Here is a 24,365-nt window from a genome sequence, read left to right as displayed (position 1 = left end):
CAGCACTCCCAAGGCGCTCTGCTGGGTCTTTATTAGAAAATCACATTAGTTTTTTCAGTTGACAATAAGTGGAGGGTAAAAACTATTGCATCAATCATCGTTTTATATGCAGATTGGTCATTTTAGCATGGCGTAGCATGTCTCTATCTTGAGATTTTTCCATCATTCCACAAAAGTCCAATGTTTAGACTTCAACTGCTAACTTCTTGTATCTTCAGACTCCATCCCAAGGTTCTAGTCTTAATTACAGGCAAAGAGCAAGCTGAAATGTTATGAATTAAGGAAAACAAAGTTCTTCTGTGATATCTAGCAATAGCATTTAGCAAAGGCATATGAGTATAGATAAAGCAATCAATATATCAGAATATTATAGACCCAACACTCCTACTTCGAGTCAGTCATTCCGCCAACAATCCATCGGCGAAGCCATGTCCAAGAGACAACAGTATGCGCCTACTAATCCAACGGCCTTTCAGAGAACTGATGGCTTTTGCCAAGCCGAGGTGGAGAATCCCAAGCCATCATTTCTTTGCGAAAAAGGCAGTACCAGCCCTGCACAATTTTTGTGGAACAGAAGGTGGGCCAGTCCTTGAGCCTGTCGGTGTGTACCAAAGTGCACTGCAGCGCCGATGTGTGGAGCTGTAACTACAGTCAGGGACAATGTCATACATGCCCTTTACTGCCCACTGGGTGAATGTGGTTCCTGCACAGTCACAACAGCAACTTGGACAGGTCACGCCGCTTCAGCCTCCACGCTCTCAGGCCGTTGGTCCTGTGACAGTGTGCGAGTCTGCCTCCTCATCCTCCACCGTGTCCTCAGCCTCCACTGCATGGAAAAGTCTCAGTGCCCCTCCAGCATACCATGTGTGCAGGGCACGGCGGTGTCAAGCTGTTATTCACATGGTTTGCCTGGGCGAACGGAGTCACACAGGGGGAGGAACTGCTAAAAGTAATTCATCAAGAAATGAAATCATGGCTTGCTCCACGAAAACTGAAAATGGGAACCATGGTGACTGACAACGGGAAGAACATCTTGTCTACGCTGCGGCAAGGAAGCCTGAGACATGCGCCCTGCAGGGCACACGTCTTCAATCTGGTTGTCAAGCGGTTCCTGAAGTGTTCCCCCCATCTGCAAGAGATCCTAACAATGGGAAGGAAACTTTGCATGCACTTCAGCCACTCGTACTCCGCAAAGCACACCCTCCTTGAGCTGCAGTACTAGAACGTTATCCCCCAACATAGTCTGATTTGTGACGTTTCCACATGTTGGAATACCACTCTCCATATTTTGGACCGAACAGAGAAAAGCCATCATGGATTTCTTGATGATCCAAGCGGATAGGGGGATTCCCAGTTTGTAATTTCAATGTCAACCAGTGGCAGCTCATACGTGACACCTGCCGTTTGCTCAGGCCCTTTGAGGAAGCCACCTTATTAGTCAATCGCCAGGATTACAGGATGAACAACATCATTCCACTGCTTCATTTACTACAACACGTATTGGAAACAATGGCTGGTCAGGGCACTGGAGATGTGATGCCTACATCTCAAGGTCACATGAGCCCTGTGGGGGCTGAACAGGAAGGGGAGGGGCACAGTGGAGTACAGTTTAGGTTTTGTGAGATGGGCAGTTTTTCTAGTCATCTGGCAGGAGAGGAGGAGCAGGAGCAGCTTGAGGGTTATGAGGAAGGGAAGACAGAGGACCCAGACACACCGTGGCAGTATGCAGTGGAAATGGAGTCCCTCCGAGTCACTTGCACAAATGGCACGATGCATGCTTGCTTGCGTAGTGACCGCTGAATTGTCACCATTCGGCAGCGGGGTGACTTCTGGCTCTCCAACTTATTGGACCCGCGCTACCGGCACAAAATGAGAGAGAGGACAAGCTGGCATACTACAGAGACATCCTACGTAGTCAGTTTGCCGATGCCTATCTGCGTCATTGTCCATCCTCTCGCAGGTCTGACTCGGGGGGCCCTCTGCGCTCAACTTCCACTGCCATGGCTGTTGGGGAGGGGTGGGGTGGCAGGAGCAGTACCAGCTCCATCAGCAGCAGTGTGAGTCTACAGTCGCTGATGAGTAGCTTTCTTCACCCGCATATTGCAGCAACTCATCAGGAGCAGGTAGACATGGAGCAGGACCTGAACCAGCAGGTGGTGGCATATCTTGGCATGCCCATGCCAACACAAGTTTGCCCTGTAAAAGCTGTCCTGTCCGGCCAATAGTGTGCCATCAGAGCGGGTGTTTAGTGTGGCAGGGGCCATAGTAACCCTGAGGAGAACTCGTCTGTCCCAAAAAATGTGGAGAGACTGACCTTTGTGAAGATCAATCAGGCATGGATCAGCCAGGATTTCCACCCACCAATGCCTGATGCATTAGAATAGATTGACCATGGTGCCACACCAACCCTTCACAAATATGGATAGTACAAAACATTGTAAAAGTGCTGCTCCCTGGTTACAGACATTCCTCGGCATCAGACCACAAGTAAGTATTGAGGATATGAATTAATTAAAACGTAACTTTTCTTTTCTATAAAAGGATAAAATATATGTACCCAAAAGTTTTTTTGAAATTAAACAATAGGAAAGGTGTGCAAAAAACACCAAGTGCCACCTACACCACCAAGTATTGATGTGATGCAAAGACCTCTAGAAGGTGGAAGGGAACAACGTATGGTCTATTGTTACTGGTGGGGGTAAAAACTTGCCCTGTAAGGCCCTACTCTCGCATTATTAATTCCTTTCCTGGCAAGTGTTACTCGCCCTAAAAAGGGTGGCCCCACACAGGATCCTCTCCCTAATTCCCACTACAAACACTGCCATTTCCCAGGGTTTTTAGGTGGAAATAGGGAGAGTTTCCTGTATGGGCCGCCCTTTTTAGGGTGAGTAACACTTGCCAAGAAGGGAATTTAATAGGGCGAGAGTATGGTTTTACAGGGGAATTTTTTTACCCCCACCTGCTACAATGGACAATACGTTGTTCCCTTCCACCTTTTCGAGGAAAGTGTTACTCGTCTTAAAAAGGGCGGCCCCACACAGGAACCTCTACCTTTTTTCACCTAAGAACCCTGGGAAATGGCAGTATTTGCAGGTTGGAATAGGGAGAGGTTCCCTGTGTGGGGCTGTCCTTTTTAGGGCGAGTAACACTTGCCAAGAAGGCAATTAATAATGTAAGAGTAGGGCCCTACAGGGGAAGTTCTTACCCCCACCATTTACAATGAACCATACGTTGTTCCCTTCTACCTTTTAGAGGTCTTTACATCACATCAATACTTTGTGGTGTAGGTGGCACATGGTGTTTTTTTCACACCTTTCCTTTTGTTTGAGTTCAAAAATTTTTGGGGTACATATATTTTATCCTAAGCATATTATTAAAAGTTACGTTTTACTAGTGCATATCCTCAATACTTACTTGTGCACACCAACACTTTTACAAAAGAGACTGTTTTCTTCTGCCTACCTGCCTCAGCTACTATTCTGATCCTATCACCCGTCTGAGGCCACAAATCAGATGCCAAGTTCTCCTTTTTTCACCCACCTTCATCACCTGGTACTGGTATTGCCACCCACTGCCACGCCACCGGGTCACTCTCAAGACTCCTGATGCTGCTGATGCCACCTCCAGGCTGTCTCATTCTGCCACCATATGTTCTCCTCATGCTGCTGCCACCTCCAGGCTGTCTCATTCTGCAACTATATGGACTCCTCATGCTTCCGCCACCTCCAGGCTGTGTTATTCAGCCACTATATGGTCTCCTCATGCTGCCGCCAACTCTAGGCTGTGTCATTCAGCCACTATATGGTCTCCTCATGCTGCCGCCAACTCCAGGCTGTCATTCAGCCACTGTATGGTCTGCTCTTGCTGCCGCCAACTCCAGGCTGTGTCATTCAGCCACTATATGTTTTCCTCATGCTGCCGCAAACTACAGGCTGTGTCATTCAGCCACTATATGGTCTCCTTATGCTGCCGCCACCTCCACGCTGTGTCATTCAGCCACTATGTGGTCTCCTCATACTGATGCCACCTCCAGGCTCTGTCATTGTGCAGCTCTGCGACAGTGATTCTAATAGCGACACCTCTAATCTGCATGTCATACTGAATAACAGTATTGTTTCACTAACCCAGCACACACCCTATGCGTGTTACAGCAAGGCAAAGTGTTCTACACCCCCTATTGAGGCTCTCTGTAGGCCAGAAATATCCATTTTAATATAGATTTGCCGTGAATAAATTCGGACCAAACCACATTTTTTCGGAAATTTCTACGAATTGGCTGAATCAAGTTTATTAAAAAATCACTCATCTCTACTGGTGAGTGGAGCTCCCTCCTCCCCCTCCATAGACTTGTAAGATATATTAAAAAGTTTCTGTTGGTCATTGTAACTAAAAAAAAGCCTTACTAAGCCCACTGTAATTCAATATTTTACAGAGTAAACATATATATGTAATTCTGGGACTAAATGGGCCACCAACTTTTGGCATAGGGAATCTTGTAGGCCATTAAGTGCTCTCTGAGGGAAAAGAAAGCATGGTAGATCTCCTCCAGAAGGAAATGAGCTGGCTTTTTGGTGACACGTTTTGCACGTAGCTTTCCTGTAAGTAAATGCTTCACCCCTTTTCAGAGCCTTGAGACCTGACTAGGGTTATCAGCCATGGCAGAATCTCCTCCAAAAGAAATTCACCATCTGTAGACAGCTCTGAAGCGTTGTTGGTTTTTGGGCTCTGTGTTGTTGCATTAGCCTGTTTTTCTCTGGTAACTGTGTGACTTATTTGACAACTGGTTGTGTAGTGAAATGCTCTGCTGTGTCTATTTGGTAATTCATTTCCAGAAGGCATAATGACCAAATGGCAAAATGCAGAATTCTTTTGCGCAGCTGGTTGTAAAAGTTTCTAAGCACCATCAATTTACAACACTTGTTGCTAGTTTGAACTTATCTCATACAGCTACTTTAAAGAGGTAAGGTTTCTCCTTGAGAAGTACACTATAATGGTGTGTGGAAATCCATAGGCCATTAGCACTCCACTAGGAATTTTGGGATGAAAGAATATGCAAAGCAGCCCAATAACGCTAACCTTTCAGGTAGCTTTTACTTATTGTCAATTTTTCCCTCTCACTCCGAAATTTCAAAAAATGTATGCCATGCCAGCTATCCTGGAGAGATTTCTGGATTGGCATAAATTCTGGAAAACTTTTTTTTTATATCAACTGGTGCCAGAAAGTTAAACAGATTTGTAAATTACTTCTATTTAAAAAAAAAATCTTAATCCTTCTAGTACTTAGCAGCTTCTAGTTGCGCCACAGGAAGTTATTTCCTTTTTGAATTTCCTTTTCAGTCTGACCACAGTGCTCTCTGCTGGCACCTCTGTCCATTTTAGGGACTGTCTGGAGCAGGAGAGGTTTGCTATGGTGATTTGCTCCAACTCTGGACAATTCCTTAAATGAACAGAAATGTCAGCAGAGAGCACTGTGGTCAGACAGAAAGGAAATTCAAAAAGAAAAGAACTTAATGGGGAGCAAATAGAAGCTGATAAGTACTAGAAGAAGATTTTTAAATAGAAGTAATTTACAAATCTGTTTAACTTTCTGGCACCAGTTGATTTAAAAAAAATGTTTTCCAGGAGAGTACCCCTTTAAGCTGCTTTGCATATCCTTTTTTTTTTATGAGATAAGATAAAAAGACCTGCTTTCTTTTCCATCAATGGCGGCACTTTTGTCCATAGGTTACGTCTGTTAATGTTATTCTAGCTAATGTATCTGAGCTGTATTATCAGATACAACTCATGCTGGTTCTGGGAAAAACTTTCATTAGCCACGATTGACATCAATTTGCCCCCCTCACCTATACAGTGTTTTATCTTTTTACTTCTCATTATTATTTGTCATTTACTATACTGCATATTACTGTAACATTTTTCTTTTATGTTCAGACACTAATATCTAACATTGTTAATTTCTATTACTTGTCAAACGTTTGAAAAAGAATATCTGTAAATAATGGCATGTGGAGTGTAATGAGGCCTGGAGGTGGTGAACTGTGCCCTCTGTACTTGCTTATTCATGTGCTTTTGGTTATAACCTGCTGAGTCACTGGCCATATTTTCATGGCGCCTAAGGAAAGGAGCAGTAGGGGAGAAATGTTATTCTATACAGTAATTGTGAAAGAATAACATTTATTGTCAGGCGTTAAGTGTTTGGAAGTTAACTAGCTCAGGGATAGCATCCCTAGCAAGATGGAGATCTCCAGCTGTAACATTGGTGGGTCTTGAGGAAATTATTTATATATATATATATATATATATATATATATATATATATATATATACATACATACATACTGTGTGTGTATAATCTGTTATGAAAGCCAGAACATACTCAGTATTTATTCAGTTGTGCAATACATTCTATGGAATAAGGTGATGGTCACTGATACAATGGGCATTTGCAAACCATTTTTTTTATCCATTAGGATGTGCTTCCCATCCAGCAGGCAAAAGGCTCACTAGAGCCACAGTTGCTGAGCTCCAGTGTATGACAGGATACTTCTATTCTATCCTGCTGAATAAGGACACAGAGGAGAGGCAGGAAGCTGTGTCTTACATGTACTTTACCTTCCTGCATTAACCCTTATAATAATAGGCCAGAACAGGCTTTCCTGAGCTCTCCCTCAATGACAGGCAAAGAGTCTCCAACCCACTTAAGTGCCTCCTCCTTTCCTCACATTGCCTTATGCCCCTCTCCAGCCTAATGAGTAGCCTCCGAGATGTCTGTCCTCCAGAGAACGGGTGATATCTCTCCATCTCAAAACATCTTCATTCTTTAGTGTGCTACTTCTGTCGGCCATGTCACCGTCTTCCCCAGGCTGTGTAGGCTGAGATCTCGGTCTGTGGCACTAAGGAGGAGTATCACACCCGTCTACTCAGGACTGCAACATCAACTTTATTCTTCAGTCCTGGCGGAACTTGATCCCACAACCTACTCACCACCTCCCAGTGATCAACCTGCAACCCCAGGAGTAGATATAGGTGGGAGGAAGAGGTTCATAAACCATTTCATTGTTATCCTTACTCTGTTCATGCAAAACAAAAAATTAATGAAATTAAAAAAAAAGTATAAAGGTCATGATTCTTTTTTCAGATGCTTTCAAAAACCCAATATCAGTTACCCTATCCTAAGGGATAACAGGATTCTAACAGGCAATGTGTAATTTTTTATTACTGCAGGGAAATTGAACACAAAGTATACAAGGTATCCCAGAAGGGCACCCTTCTATCTAAAAGTAATTGCCTGAATAAGCCTTTAATGGATATTGGTTTTAAGTTGCAGGAGGCTCCATTAAAGGGGCATTCCAGGAAAAAACTTTTTTCTTTATATCAACAGGCTCCAGAAAGTTAAACAGATTTGTAAATTACTTCTATTAAAAAATCTTGATCCTTTCAATAATTATCAGCTGCTGAAGTTGAGTTGTTGTTTTCTGTCTGGCAACAGTGCTCTCTGCTGACATCTCTGCTTGTCTCAGGAACTGCCCAGTTTAGAAGAGGTTTGCTATGGGAATTTGCTTCTAAACTGCGTGGTTCCCGAGACACGTGTCATTAGAGAGGACTTAGACAGAAAAAAACAACTCAACTTCAGCAGCTCATAAATACTGAAAGGATTAAGATTTTTTAATAGAAGTAATTTACAAATCTGTTTAACTTTCTGGAGCCAGTTGATATATAAAAAAAAGTTTTTTCCTGGATAACCCCTTAAGGACGCAGGACGTAAATGTACGTCCTGGTGCGGTGGTACTTAACGCACCAGGACGTACATTTACGTCCTGTGCATAGCTGCGGGCATCAGAGCGATGCCCGTGTCATGCGCGGCGGATCCCGGCTGCTGATCGCAGCCAGGGACCCGCCGGCAATGGCCGACGCCCGCGATCTCGCGGGTGTCCGCCATTAACCCCTGAGGTGCCGGGATCAATACAGATCCCGGCATCTGCAGCAGTGCGCGATTTGAATGAATGATCGGATCGCCCGCAGCGCTGCTGCGGGGATCCGATCATTCAGAACGCCGCACGGAGGTCCCCTCACCTTCCTCCTTCCGGCTCCCGGCGTCTCCTGCTCTGGTCTGAGATCGAGCAGACCAGAGCAGAAGATCGCCGATAACACTGATCTGTTCTATGTCCTATACATAGAACAGATCAATATTAGCAATCATGGTATTGCTATGAATAGTCCCCTATGGGGACTATTCAAGTGTAAAAAAAAATGTAAAAGTAAAAGTAAAAAAAAGTGAAAAATCCCCTCCCCCAATAAAAAAGTAAAACGTCCGTTTTTCCTATTTTACCCCCAAAAAGCGTAAAAAATAAATTTTATAGACATATTTGGTATCGCCGCGTGCGTAAATGTCCGAACTATTGAAATAAAATGTTAATGATCCCGTACGGTGAACGGCGTGAACGGAAAAAAAAAAGTCCAAAATTGCTACTTTTTTAATACATTTTATTAAAAAGAAAATTATAAAAAATTTATTAAAAGTTTTTTTATATGCAAATGTGGTATCAAAAAAAAGTACAGATCATGGCGCAAAAAATGAGCCCCCATACCGCCGCTTATACGGAAAAATAAAAAAGTTAGAGGTCATGAAAATAAAGGGATTATAAACGTACTTGTCACGATTCGGCTTCCAGGTAGTGGATCCTCTGTGTCAGCGAGGGATTGGCGTGGACCGTGCTAGTGGACCGGTTCTAAGAGGCTACTGGTGTTCACCAGAGCCCGCCGCAAAGCGGGATGGTCTTGCTGCGGCAGTAGCAACCAGGTCGTATCCACTAGCAACGGCTCAACCTCGCTGACTGCTGAGAAGGCGTGGGACAGAAGGACTAGGCAGAGGCAAGGTCAGACGTAGCAGAAGGTCGGGGCAGGCGGCAAGGTTCGTAGTCAAGATGGATAGCAGAAGTTCAGGTAACACAGGCTTTGGACACACTAAACGCTTTCACTGGCACAAGGCAACAAGATCCGGCAAGGGAGTGCAGGGGCAGTGAGCAGATATAGTCTGGGAGCAGGTGGAAGCCAATTAAGCAAATTGGGCCAGGCACCAATCATTGGTGCACTGGCCCTTTAAGTCTATGAGAGCTGGCGCGCGCGCGCCCTAGAGAGCGGAGCCGCGCGCGCCAGCACATGACAGCAGGGGACCGGGACGGGTAAGTGACCTGGGATGCGATTCGCGAGCGGGCGCGTCCCGCTGTGCGAATCGCATCCCCGACGGCCATGACAGTGCAGCGCTTCCGGTCAGCGGGACTGACCGGGGCGCTGCGGGGAGAGAGACGCCGTGAGCGCTCCGGGGAGGAGCGGGGACCCGGAGCGCTAGGCGTAACAGTACCCCCCCCTTAGGTCTCCCCTTTTCTTTGTCCGGTAACTGCCTCCCCTGGGATGAGGACACCGGGAAAGAATGGAGGGTTTCCTCAACGGCAGGCAGTACAGCAGGAGTGGGAATGGGGAGGGAGGGCAGAGGGCGAAGCCTGGCACGGAGCAGTGTGACACCAGGACGGGGGCCATGAGGAGGCACTGAGGCTTGCCAGACGGGACTGGGAGGGGGGGAGAGGCACTTCCTATGGCAGGCAGAGTCCCAGTTCTTGATCTCCCCGGTGGTCCAATCAAGGGTGGGAGAATGAAGCCGGAGCCATGGCAGACCGAGGAGGACCTCAGAGGTACAGTTGGGAAGGACGAATAACTCAATCCTTTCGTGGTGGGGTCCAATACACATCAGGAGGGGTTCTGTGCGGTAACGCACGGTGCAATCCAATCTGACTCCGTTGACCGCGGAAATGTAGAGCGGCTTGACGAGACGGGTCACCGGGATGCGGAATTTATTCACAAACGACTCCAAAATAAAATTCCCAGAGGCACCAGAGTCCAAGCAGGCCACGGCTGAGAGGGAGGAGTTGGCTGAAGGAGAAATCCGCACGGGCACCGTGAGACGTGGAGAAGCAGACTTAGAACCAAGAGACGCCACACCCACGTGAGCTGGGTGCGTGCGTGCGTTTCCCAGACGTGGAGGACGGATAGGGCAATCCACCAAGAAATGCTCGGTACTGGCACAGTACAGACAGAGATTTTCTTCCCTACGGCGATTCCTCTCTTCCTGGGTCAGGCGAGACCGATCCTCTTGCATGGCCTCCTCGGCGGGAGGCCCAGGCGTAGACTGCAAAGGATGCTGTGGGAGAGGTGCCCAGAGATCTAAGTATTTTTCCTGGCGTAGCTCCTGATGTCTCTCAGAAAAACGCATGTCAATGCGGGTGGCCAAATGGATAAGTTCTTGCAGGTTGGCAGGAATCTCTCGTGCGGCCAGCACATCCTTGATGCGACTGGATAGGCCTTTTTTAAAGGTCGCGCAGAGAGCCTCATTATTCCATGATAATTCAGAAGCAAGAGTACGAAATTGGATGGCGTACTCGCCCACTGAAGAATTACCCTGGACCAGGTTCAGCAGGGCAGTCTCGGCAGAAGAAGCTCGGGCTGGTTCCTCGAAGACACTCCGGACTTCAGCGAAGAAGGACTGTGGCTGTGGCAGGATCATTGCGGTCCCAGAGCGGTGTGGCCCAAGACAAGGCCTTTCCTGAAAGAAGGCTCACTACGAACGCCACCTTAGACCGTTCTGTAGGAAACAAGTCCGACAACATCTCCATATGCAGGGAACACTGAGACAAAAATCCACGGCAGAGTCTGGAGTCCCCATCAAATTTGTCCGGCAGGGACAAGCGGAGGCTAGGAGCAGCCACTCGCTGCGGAGGAGGTGCAGGAGCTGGCGGAGGAGATGGTTGCTGCTGTAGCAGAGGCAGAAGTTGCTGTAACGTGGCGGTCAACTGCGACAGCTGCTGTCCTTGTTGGGCAATTTGCTGCGATTGCTGAGCGACCACCGTGGTAAGGTCAGCGAGACTTGGCAGCGGCACCTCAGCGGGATCCATGGCCGGATCTACTGTCACGATTCGGCTTCCAGGTAGTGGATCCTCTGTGTCAGCGAGGGATTGGCGTGGACCGTGCTAGTGGACCGGTTCTAAGAGGCTACTGGTGTTCACCAGAGCCCGCCGCAAAGCGGGATGGTCTTGCTGCGGCAGTAGCAACCAGGTCGTATCCACTAGCAACGGCTCAACCTCGCTGACTGCTGAGAAGGCGTGGGACAGAAGGACTAGGCAGAGGCAAGGTCAGACGTAGCAGAAGGTCGGGGCAGGCGGCAAGGTTCGTAGTCAAGATGGATAGCAGAAGTTCAGGTAACACAGGCTTTGGACACACTAAACGCTTTCACTGGCACAAGGCAACAAGAACAGGCAAGGGAGTGCAGGGGCAGTGAGCAGATATAGTCTGGGAGCAGGTGGAAGCCAATTAAGCAAATTGGGCCAGGCACCAATCATTGGTGCACTGGCCCTTTAAGTCTCAGAGAGCTGGCGCGCGCGCGCCCTAGAGAGCGGAGCCGCGCGCGCCAGCACATGACAGCAGGGGACCGGGACGGGTAAGTGACCTGGGATGCGATTCGCGAGCGGGCGCGTCCCGCTGTGCGAATCGCATCCCCGACGGCCATGACAGTGCAGCGCTTCCGGTCAGCGGGACTGATCGGGGCGCTGCGGGGAGAGAGACGCCGTGAGCGCTCCGGGGAGGAGCGGGGACCCGGAGCGCTAGGCGTAACAGTACTAATTTGGTTAAAAAGTTAATGATTTTTTTTAAGCACAACAATAATAGAAAAGTATATAATAATGGGTATCATTTTAATTGTATTGACCCTCAGAATAAAGAACACACGTCATTTTTACCATAAATTGTACGGCGTGAAAACGAAACCTTCCAAAATTAGCAAAATTGTGTTTTCCTTTTTAATTTCCCCACAAAAATAGTGTTTTTTGGTTGCGCCATACATTTTATGATATAATGAGTTATGTCATTACAAAGGACAACTGGTCGCGCAAAAAACAAGCCCTCATACTAGTCTGTGGATGAAAATATAAAAGAGTTATGATTTGTAGAAGGCGAGGAGGAAAAAATGAAAACGTAAAAATTTTATTGTCTGAGTCCTTAAGGCCAAAATGGGCTGAGTCCTTAAGGGGTTAACTTGCTATTGGACTGATGAAGGTCTTTGGTGGCCGAACACATTCAATTTCCACACCATTTACATGGGAGACAAGGGACCTTAATTCTTGTGAACTCCCATTGTGGTAGCTCTGCCAGATCAGGGGTTAACCTTATAGGAGTGAGATGCATGGACAACCCTTAGGGCCCTCATTCCCCCTCTTTGCCTTTCCCTCCTTGAGGTAGCTTAGTATAAGTATGTATATTTTTTAGTGTTTTAAATAAAGGTAATGTTTTATCCCTATTGCACATTCATCATCTGTCTTTTTTTTCTGTGTGCTTCTTGCCTATGTGAACAGGACAACATATGATATATGGCTTTAATTTGCCATATATCCTCAATGTAGCCCCTTCTACCTGTGCTACTACAATCCCATTTATTGTGTCCTTCACAGTATATTGTTCTCTGTCTTTAACAGACATTTGTTCCTCATGAACCTCATATGTCTACATTCAGTACTACATATGGCCCAGGGCAATTTGTTGTCCTCTTTTACTCCTGATCCTAGCAGAAACCTTTAGATCTGATTGACAGATAATGCTATGGAGTAATCTCTATAATTTATTGTACAGTCTCTGATCATCTCCTTTTCCATATCTATAAATAAATAGGACCCATCGCCCTTGTTTATTCTTAGTTGTGTGTGCTATGTTCTTCCAGTTTCCCTATGTCAGAAAGAAGTATAATTTATATAATAAAATATTTCTGTAATAAAACATTCTTTATTTTCTTGGTACCCTGCGGATGCCCGGTAATTTATGCTGTGTTTGTTTTCCTTATAGTGTTATTCAAGATAAATTCTGTGGAATCATTAATATCTGTGTGGAAAGTCTTCACGATGTAATGACTGAAGATCCTGAAACAAATTCTTCTAAGGAGTAAGTGTTACAACTCACTGAAAATGTTATTGATGTTTTGGAATGATTCTTGGCACTCTTAAAGGGGTTATCCAGAGATATTTTTGATTTCTGCCTGGCTGCCGCAATAAAAATAATGAACTTTTTAACTTACCTTTCGGCGCTAGAATCAGTCTCCCATCCTCCGGCCTTGGACTTCCTCTTGCTAAGCCTATCAGTGGCTGAGGCAGGACATCAATGCGGCTGGCGATTTTAGGCTGCGTGCCCCAGAAGCTGAAAGGCGACCGGGGCCTGAGGATGAGACACTGATTCCAGTGGCACCAGAGGAATGGCGGAAGGTAAGTTTAAAGTTTACTACTTATACCGGGCAGCCACGGCAGGAAAAAAAAATGCCGGATAACCCCTTTAAGATGGAGTATTTTGAGAAGGTCTATGCCATCTACCATAATCACATTAAAATGACAACTCGGCACACACAACACATATTATTGTTTGGCATGGATCTTTATCAGACAGAGTTTAGGTGCCCAGAACTGGACACAATATTTGTTGTCCGATCCGACACATGATTTCTATAAAAGTATCACTATGTCTTCAACATGTGTATCTAGGATATTTTGGGTATTTGCATTTCAGAATGTTATCCTCTATCTACGGGATAGAAGATAACTTGTGAATTGTTGGGGGTTTAACCGATAGGACCGCCAATCCCAAGAACGTAGGACAACTGTCCTCCTCAATTAATGGAGGGGCATAGTGCAAGTGCAGACAGTACGTCATGAATTTTCTATGGGACCTCCAAACATTGCCCAGCTCAGTTCTCCCAGTAATGTGTAGATACCCCATAAAGAATGAATGGAGCACTGGGTGTTCACACATGATGCTCGGTGTTCATTTGGGAACACAGTTTTCCTGTGTTCTTTGAATCTTGGGGGTCCCGGCAGTCTGACTCACACCTATCCGCTTGTTGAAACTTTAGCAGCAGCTACCTGGCACTGGTTTCTTTATTAAATTTACTTTGCCATTTGTATCATGAAATGAAATTGCAAGAAAATAGATTAATTATAGGAGTAAGTAGTGGAAAACTAACAAAAAATACAGGAATTATTTTTGCATGAAATTGTAAAAGTGCAACATTGCAGTGAACATTCTGAATCATGCCCAGATATTTAATACATTTTCCGTGACTCAGTCACCCATGTACATTTAATACAGGGATCTGTGAACCATGTAATCAGAGGCTTATATGTCTTCTCTTTTATCTGACAATGTTACCTATCTAACTTAACAAGTAGTGATTATGCCTTAAAAGATAATGCTGGTTTACCTTTTATTTGAAATATACTTAACTTTCTGTCTATGTGATGGTACGGTACCTTTATTGTGCAGGAATAATTCTGCACTTCTAACCAATAATAGCTCGGTTTTCTTATCTAAACAATCGCTAAGCTGTGTTTGGTTGTTATGGGCAATACCAGACAAGTTTACTTTCCGGCAGAATGATAAATGTGTGCCATTGTGTTTGCAGTATGGATTTATTTATAATGAAAACCTCCTAGAAAAATAATTTTCCCAACTAGAGGCTTTGCCTTACATGGTACATGTTGCCCAATGACGCAAGAACTTCCGTCTCACAGAATGTGTGTATAGAGCCCAGGTCCCACAGGATACAATGATCCAAAGATCCAGTAAATCCTAATTCTTTCAATTATTGCTGTTGCCTTTCACAGTAAATACAGTCTCCAGCTGCTGCAGGCCTTTGATGACTTTGGCCAGTGTAGCCCTATATCTATAGAACGCTAGCCACATTGCCAGCTGGCAGTACTGTATATCCAGAGCTGCTTAAAACAATATACATGATCATAATAAAGCATATAATGCATTTACATACAACAGTTTTCCTGTGTAATCTTGAGTATACTATGTAGCCAACCGGAATGGCTAGGGTCCGGGCTGTACACAAAAGAACTTGAATAGCATTTGTGAAGTGATTAGGAAAGGATCACATCAGGATAAGTTACATAAACCTTTCATATACTGTATACAATGGTGTATTTCTACGGACTGCCTAATTCTATAATGGTTAGCATAGTCTTTCATTTAAGCCAGTGTCTCCCGACCAGTGTGCCTCCAGTTGTTATATGCTTAGATTAAATAGGTGATTTTTAGTGCATTACTAATGTCATATGTGGTAGACCATCACAGATTGGAACATAGTTATACTCCTTAGCTTAGCTACAGATGTGTATCTGTTAGCAGTATCATTTTCTAGCAGGTAGTAGCAACACAATTTCTATTCAATGGGTATTCCCATCTCAGACATTTATGGCACATTCATAGTATGTGCCATAAGTGCCTGATAGATGCGGGTCAAATCTCTATGTGTAGAACTCTTGCCCCCGTCTCTATCCAACCAGGTTGTGGTTGCCAGAATTCTGAAAACAGGTTATTAATATTACTCACAAACTGTAGAAGTAAATGGGACTTGCATAAACAGCTTGAGCTGTATGATGTCTCAGATGGGATACCCCTTTAAAGGATAACTCCAGGATTTAGCAATTTATCCCCCCCCCCCGGATCTCAGTACAGTAGATCATGGGGGGCCCCCAGCGGTCGGACTCCCTGCAATCTGACACTTATCCCAATCCTTAGGATAGGGGATAAGTTGCTAATTTCTGTAGATCTCAGTTAAATTCCCTGCTGTTAGTGGTGAACTTTAAAGCACTCAAACCACAATTCCAAATGTATAACAAAGTTATAAATTATAGCTAAATTATTGTGTGTGTAAGGCTATGTTTATTGCATATTTATTATGTTTTCTCAAGGTATACACCAGGAAAGCTTTGTAAGTACACGCTAATCAACATCAAAGCTTATGGGTGATGGATGATACTGTGTACTAACCATCATAGACTTTCATTGGAGCGATACTTGAGGACCTCGGGAACTTTTCCTCGGGACATTGGGTTATATATGGGACATGGGCACTGCTAATATTAACTTTCCGAGATGCATAAAATGACAGAAAGCGGTACAGTTATCCAACAAGGAAAAGCTGACAAATATAACATAATGCACAACCAAAATATATAAAATGCAAAAGATAATGAACTTTATTGATAAACTACACATTGTCCCCCCAAAATTTTAAACAAATAATATTTTGAATAGCTGGGAATATATCTATATACAGTAAATTGGAGGACAGTAATATGATTTGAACAAAGCCTAATAAAAAGGGTCCTCATATGGCATAGAAGGGCCTTTTGAGCTCCCCAAGACTACTGGGACAAGCTACTGCTGCTGCTTTTTAAATGTGTGAGCAGAATAAAGGTACCATAGAGCATTTGCATAATTTTTTTTTTTCACCTTGTCATTTTTAGTTTAAAGAAGAACTCCGGGATATGAAACTTATCCCCAATCCTAAGGATAGGGGATATGTTTCAGATCATGGGGGGTCCGACCGCTGGGGCCCTCGGCTCTTTGCCGAAATAGCGCGTGTCGACCAACGCATGACGCGACGGCTGACACGCCCCCTTAATACATTTCTATGGCAGAAGCGGAGACTGCTGAATACAGCGCTCCAGCTCTCCCATAGAGATGTATTGAGGGGTTGTGTCGGATGCAGTGGTCAGACACACCCCTGGCCGATGACTGCTGGAGACTCATATGGGAGATTGCGGGGGGCCCTGGTGGTCGGAGCCCCGCGATCTGAAACTAATCCCCTATCCTTAGGATAGGGGATAAGTTTTCTTATCCCGGAGCACCCGGATTTTTTAGACACATGTAGTATTAAACTGACTGAAAATTTTATGTTTCACCTAGATGTTTTTACTGATTAGAGCCATGTACCAAATTTTTCTATTTTCTGTTTGTAATTTTATTTTATTTCAGTTTTGTACATTATTATGGGGGCAGCCATCTCCCCATAGCTATTTTTTAAAGGGAACCAATCAGTAGATTTTAGTATATATAACTCTTGACTATGCGTTATATATGCTAAAATCATTATCGTCACCATCCCTGGGGGACGTTTGTGTCCCCAGGGATGGTGAAGATATTAAGTTATAAAGTCCCCCCGGGCCGCCCGGCAAGTAGTCCCCCAGGCGAGGTCTTACTCTTCTTACCAGGTCCGTTAGCTGTGGCCGTCATTCAAGCCGCAAGCTGTCATTCAAGCAGTCGGGGCAGAGCCACGGCCGCATCGAATGGAGCTGGTAAGTCTCCACCCAGGGGACTACTTCCCGGGGGACTTTATTACTTAATATCTTCACCATCCCTGGGGGCACAAAGGTCCCCCGGGAATGGTGAGGATAATGATTTTAGCATATATAACGCGTTGCCAACCGTTATATATGCTAAAATATGCTGATTGGTTCCCTTTAACAGCATTTAGAGAGATGCTTTATAGCAAGCCCCATAGAGATAGGCAACAATAGAAATGAGCTGTCCCATTGACATGAATAAGAAATGTTTCAGGGCATGCTCTATGACCTTTGCAAAGGTCACTCCACAGGGAGGGGGAGACTGAGGTGTGAACATCATCTACTGTATTCTGTGGCATCATCTTTCATCATAATGCTGTACAGATCACTTTCCAGCAGCTTCCACCTTATCATCATAGACAAAACCGTAAGTCTTAGCTTAGGTTTAGGCTTAGGGGCAAGATTAAAAACTGCAAGATTTCAGCATTATTTAAAAATGTAAATAGTAAAATGAAAAATTAGAAAAAAAAAAACTTCTACAAAAAATTCCTAAAGAATATGTTTAACATAAAAACTTGATTTAAGCAATAGGTCATTTTCTAAAAGAACATTCCCCTGTGCTAAAATCCATACAACAAAAAAAGTTCTTTAAAGGAATTTGCTAATTCATCATACATTGCAAGACAATATGATAAATTTAGTTCAAATGAAACTGGCATAATGGAGAAAAGTACAAAGTGAAAAAGTCACAAATAATACATTCCTTTTAAAGTCTTGCTAAATTCCTACAAGAAAAGAATCATGATCATAGATACATAATCAATAATATTTTGAATAGTAGAGATCTTTAAAACTGTGATGAATCAATGCGGAAAGTGTAACTTTTCAGTATGTTAAGAATAACCAAAATACTCCGTTCTAACATTTTATTTTACACAACCTCCACGCTGCCGACAGAATGCCAGCCGGCTACTGATGTGTGCAGCAACGTGAAATAAACATTTTGGTGACTATTTTTTGTGGTCGATGATGTGTAAGATGATAGAATAGAATCCTATATAAGAATGTAGTTCATGTATAAAACATGTGCACTAGGCTGTAAAGCTGAACTCTTGATCTTTTGAGGTTTAACTGGGAAGAAGTAGATTAGACTAATAGAGACTGATGGTAGAAAATTTGAGATATAGTTTAAAGGAAAACTGTCATCCTGTTAACCCTAACTAAACTTAATACACCGGGTTATAGTGCGGGTGAACAGGGGACCGATGCAGAGTCTTTGACTAATATACATACCTGCAGTCCAGCACCCGGTCCCACTGAAGATCCTCTTCTATCTTCTGTGAATCACGCGCTGGAGGCATGCCCGCCGGCTGAATTTAAATATTCATGGTCGCTGATCACGTGAGCACTTGTACCTACTGAGCGCTCACATGACCAGTGACCATGAATATTCAAATTCAGCCGTCTGGCCCACCTCCAGCGCGCAATTCAGCGAAGATAGACGAGGATCTTCTGAGGGACTGGGCTCCAGACAGAAGGTATGTATATTAGTCAGAGTCTCCTGTTCACCCGCACTATAACACAGTGTATTGGGTTTAGTGTGGGTGAACACGATGACCGTTTCTTTAACAAATGAACTTTGGAGTGAATTAATAATATTTGTACAGGGTGATTCAGAAAGGGTGGTGCAAAAATATAGCCCTGGTATTCATAACCAACAAAACATAACTCAAATGTTCATATGAAAATACACACAAACTACAATTGTTCAAAGTGATTTCCATTGTTGACAAGGCAGATGTGATGCGTTGTCTCAGGCCGTTAAAATTCTTGGGCTAGAGGGGCAGATACGGGAAGATACACTGAGGGGGAGAATTATTAAAAACTGTGCAACCAGTCACATTGCCTCTTTATTTTTTTTATAGGCCTTTTGTAAAATGAAAGACGCAGTATGATTAGTTGCTATGGGCAACTTGTCAACCTTTTTTCTTTTTTTTCGGTTTTGATAAATCTCCCCCTGTCTCTACAGTCTACATCGTGGGCAGAGAAGCCTCAGCTTCTATTCAGCAGATCAGTCTCTACATCGTGGGCAGAGAGAGCCTCAGCTTCTATTCAGCAGATCAATATCCAGGATATTAGGTCTGACAAACGTGTGGCCAATCCAACATTCTGATAGTCTCGCTTAGGTTTTTGCGACCATTAAAATAGAAATGTGGAGGTGCACCATCCTGCTGATAGACTACATTTGGCAGATCTTCCTCGATCTATGGCACAAGCAGTTCTTTTAACATCTCCAGGTAAGAGTGGCCAGTTACAGTACTTATTGCTTAAGGGTACTTTCACACGTACAGGATCCTGCGCAGATTTGATGCGCAGGATTTGTAACTGCTGATTAGAAGCCATCCTCAGTCATTTAGTTTATATTGAAATCTGCATCAGAAAATCTTGTACATCAAATCCCGCACTTCAAATGTGCGTACTTGTGAAAGCAGGATGGATTTGCAGCGGCTGGTAACCCCCAGGTCGTTTCCCCTGGTAATGACTCAACCTCCCTGACAGCTGAGGCAGGCACGGTACAAAGGGATGAGACAGAGGCGAGGTCGGACGTAGCAGAAGGTCAGGGCAGGCGGCAGAGGTTCATTGTCAATTGAAAAAGCAAGGTCAAGTACACAGGACTGGGAAACACAGGGAAGCTTTCTCAAGTGCAAAAACAATAAGATCCGGCAGGGAACAGAAGGGGAAGCAGACTTTTATGCACATGGAACAGATGGAAGCTGATTAGACTGATTGGGCCAGGCACCAATTAGCGGTGTGCTGGCCCTTTAAATCTGAGAGCCCCGGCACGCGCGTGCCCTAGAGAGTGGGGCCGTGCGCACCGGGACCCAGCAGGAGATCGGGACAGGTGAGTAGGACGGGATGCGATCCGCGGACGGGCATGTCCCGCCAGGCAGATCGCATCCCAGCCGGGCACAACAGAGCAGCGTCTCCGGTCAGCGCTGCTGACCGGAGCACTGCAGGGCAGAAGATGCCGCGAGCGCTCCGGAGGAGGAGGGGGACCCGGAGCATTCGGCGTAACAACCAGCCTGGCAGCGAATTTGTCCTCTTCCAACCTTGCAAGTCCCACTGACATTAATGGGAAAAGTTTCTGACAATGCTCTGGGACCTTTGCTGAGGCCAATGGGAGGGGGGGGGGCTGAGAGGTGAACATAATCTATTGTATTCTTTTGTTACTGGTGTCACCTTTAACTGTATGCTATACAGTTCACTTTCAAGCAGCCTCCACCTGATCATCACTTACAAAACCCGAAGTCTCAGCTTAGTTCTAGGTCGAGTGGTGGAGAATGAAAGCTGCAAAATAAATTTCAAATCAACTGGTGCCAGAAAGTTAAACATATTTGTAAATTAATTCTATGTAAAAATATTAATCCTTCCAGTACTTATCAGCTGCTGTATGCTCCAAAGGAAGTTATGAAGTTCTTTCCAGTCTGACCATAGTGCTCTCTGCTGACACCTCTGTCCATGTCAGGAGCTATCCAGACCAGGAGAAGTTTGCTATTGGGATTTGCTCCTACTCTGGACAGTTCCTTACATGGACAGAGATGTCAGCAGAGTGCACTGTGGTCAAACAGAAAAGAACAACTCAACTTCCTCTGTAGTATACAGTAGCTGATAAGTACTGGAAGGATTAAGATTTTTTTTAATAGACGTCATTTACAAATCTGTTTAACTTTCTGGAGCCAGTTGATAAGAAAAAAAAAAGCGGGTACTCCACCCTAAACATCTTATCAGATGTCTGATCGCAGAGGATCTGGCAGCTGGGACCCCCCAGGATCTCCGGGCTGGTACCATGGCCTTCTATACATGAATTGAGGGTTGTGACGGCTATAGTTGCCCATCAGCTGGCATGGAGCGGAGTTTGTTCCCTGCACCAGATGACTGGGGTTCTGTGCTGGAGATCGTGGGGGGTCCCAGCAGCTGGCTCCCCATGTTCAGACATCTTATCCCCTCTCCTTTGGATAGGGGATAAGATGTTTAGGGGAAGAGTACCCCTTTAAAATATAGATATAGTAAAATGGCAAATTAGAAAAAATATCACCAAAAATTCTTTAAAAAAATATGTTTAAGGCTGGGTTCACCTATATGTTGTTGAGCTCCGTTAGGACAGAGGGTGATATAACTGATATCAACACAACCCAGTAGGTCCCATTCACTTTAAATGGAGACCATCTGGGTTTCCATTAGATATCCATTATTTTACAAGTTTTAACGGAGTCAGGGAACGGATGTAAACATTGCCTAATTGCCTAACAATAGGTAATTTTCTGATTGCACATTCCCCTTAAAAAAGTAGCTAAATGTACTCCACTCAATAGGGTTTGTAATAATCCACACAATAAAAAAAAATGCATTTTAAAAACTTTCATCATCATACAGTTTTGTGCAATTGAAACCGGCATATGGGTAAAGGTGTAAAATGAAAAAGTCATAAATAAGAAATACCCCCCCCCCCCCAGTCTTGCTTTATTCCTACAAGAAAAGCAAGAAATCCTAGTAATTGCTAGTTATGTACAGTGGTCCCTCAAGTTACAATATTAATTGGTTCCAGGACGACCATTGTATATTGAGATCATAACTCTTATGAAAACCTGGTAATTGGTTCTGAAGCCCCCAAAATGTCATCCAAAAATAGGAAAAAGTGAGGATTAAAGAAAAATAAGTAGATAACTAATATAGATAAAGCAAGTCCTTACATATAAAAGTAATAAAGATCTGCTGGGAGCTGTAAATCACTGTCTATGTAGAGGACAGAAGCTTCTTCAGGATCCTGTACAGTACAAACAATGTCCTAAAAAAGTTAAATGGAGCCGCACTTGGTGTCCAAAAGAGCAGCTAACTGTGGCATAAGTTAATAGTACAAAACATGTAATACCTCCCTGTACTGGAGGGGGCGCTACCAGACAGGAATTCAGTGCATACTCTTCAGTAATACAGGTGTTTTACCAGTGAATGCCCATTCTAATTGGTCGGTTCTTACAGCCATTGACAAGTTTCACATATCTGGACTGTCTGTAGCATTGTATGTTGCGTCTGGTTTCAAGTTACAGTGGTCCAGAAAAGACCATTGTATGTTGAAACTATTGTATGTTAAGGCCATTGTAAGTTGAGGGATCACTGTATTTTCCTACCAGGTCATGTGATGGACTTACAGGTGTATGGTTCATTACATGATCCGATTATCAGGGTCGTTTCTTCTATATGCATCCATCACATGGTTTGTATCTCCATTAAATAATCAGTAACAATTCCCATTGAATGAACAGCTAGTGGACATCTTTAAAACTGCAAGGAATCAATGCAGAAAGTGTAACTTTTCAGTATGTAAAGAATAACCTTTACTTGCTGAAACCAAAATACTCCATTTTAACATTTCATATTATACAACCCTCCGATCATTTAGCACTGATGATACTTTACCTGCAGGCCTTTTCTTATGCACCATACTGTAAAATCCTCCTGTATTATAAGAAAAAATGATCAAGAACAGTTGGTGATTAGATACCTACAGATCAAAAATAGCAAATATGACAGAAAATAAAACAGATGGTAAAGATACATTTTCTTTTCTATGAAAATATTGTAGTAATGTAAAAAAAAACAAAAAAAAGGAATAAAAAAAATAAAAAATATAGTTTTTTTTTACGTGTTATTGTTTTTTTCATTATGCACGTGTCTGTCACATACAGTCCCGATCCCACACAATCATTGCTATTTATTTCCAAGATGTCTTGTCTTATGTAGCTTTAAAGTGAATGCCTGCAGTATTGAAGTATGTAGTTGGTTCTATGCCTCCTTTGTTGGCGGTTGCAGACAGCCAGTGTTATGCTACCTGTATCAGCAGTGTCTCCTCTATTTCCCTTAGCCCATTTTATACAAGTTAAATTAATTGAAGGGTCCTATTCCGGCCAAATACATCTTATCCCCTATCCAAAGATAGGGTATATGATGTCTGATTGCGGGGGGGCCGCCGCTGGGACCCCCCGTGATCTCCGTGCAGCACCCGCATTCCATGCGGGGCTGTGTCTCCAGTGTTGGAAACCTCCAGACATGAATGGAGGGAGCGTAGCGTTACCTCACGTCTCCATTCCTGGAAACAAACAGATTTCCGAGACTGGAGATGCAGCCTCACATAGAATGCAGAGATCACGGCGGGCCCCCCCGCGATCAGACATCTTATCTCTTATCCTTTGGATAGGGGATAAGATGTATTTGGCCGGAATTCCCCTTTAACCTTGACCCCCCTCCCCTTAAGGACGTATTGACTTAACAGGATTTTCCAGGCACGACATATTGATGGATTATTCTCTTGATTGATCATTAATATCAGGTCAGTGATAGTCTGACACCCAGCAGATAGTATGTTTGCCTGATCCACGGCTCTGGCATATACACAATAAACAGTCGGAAGCAGGTTGCTCTGTATATTCTGTAGTGGCCATGGGGAGTTACTCCAGCTCAGCTCCCAATGAAGTGTTATCAATATTATGGTTCTGGAAAACCCCTTTAAGTTAAGAAAAACCCCAGATCACTATCTGAATTAGGCTAGTATTCCACTGAGGTTTTTGCATTGTTTTAGGCTGGCACAGCTGGCACAGTTTTTCCCTGCATTTTTGCATTTTTTTCTGGTGTTTTTACCTTTGTGTGAAATTTGCCTTTTTTGGTCAATTTGGCGTTTTTGCATCCAATAAAAATAAAAGGATGCAGTAGGGATGAGAACATTTTATTTAACAAAATGTTTATATTTTTTAACGAAATTTAAAATAATTTTTAATAAAGTGTGTGTATGTTTCACTTTTTTTTCTCTCTTTTTTTAAAAGCATTTTTTAGGTAGTACTACTACTCCCAGCATTGAACAGACTGTTCCATGATGGGAGTAGTAGTACCTGTACTAATAGACATATCGCCCCTGGTGTCACTACTGTCACCCGCTGTGATCATCCTATCTATTGCAGAGATGCGGAGAGGCTCTATACAGCGCTCACATCCCTGCACTATACTCCGGCCAGTCATGTGAATACAACATCACTCATTCATATTTTCCGCCCAGAGTGGGGATTGGCCGGATGGTTGCAGCCAATCACAGCTCTCAGCAGGAAATATGAATGAGCGATGTTCAATTCACATCACTGGCCAGAGTATAGTGCAGGG

General features: G+C 44.0%; 1 protein-coding gene across 1 annotated transcript in view; it reads left to right on the top strand.

Moving 5' to 3' along the window:
• IPO11 (importin 11) overlaps window positions 1-24,365 on the top strand; it is a 494,099-nt gene that overhangs the window by 328,804 nt on the left and 140,930 nt on the right. Inside the window, exon 28 of the mRNA XM_056541414.1 lies at window positions 12,883-12,978. Coding sequence (XP_056397389.1) covers window positions 12,883-12,978 — 96 coding nt within the window. The remainder of the gene's footprint in view (window positions 1-12,882; window positions 12,979-24,365) is intronic.

The sequence above is a fragment of the Hyla sarda genome, chromosome 1 (genome assembly GCF_029499605.1).
Source record: "Hyla sarda isolate aHylSar1 chromosome 1, aHylSar1.hap1, whole genome shotgun sequence".
In the NCBI taxonomy this organism is placed as follows: Eukaryota; Metazoa; Chordata; class Amphibia; order Anura; family Hylidae; genus Hyla; species Hyla sarda.
This window is presented reverse-complemented; position numbering and strand designations above follow the sequence as displayed.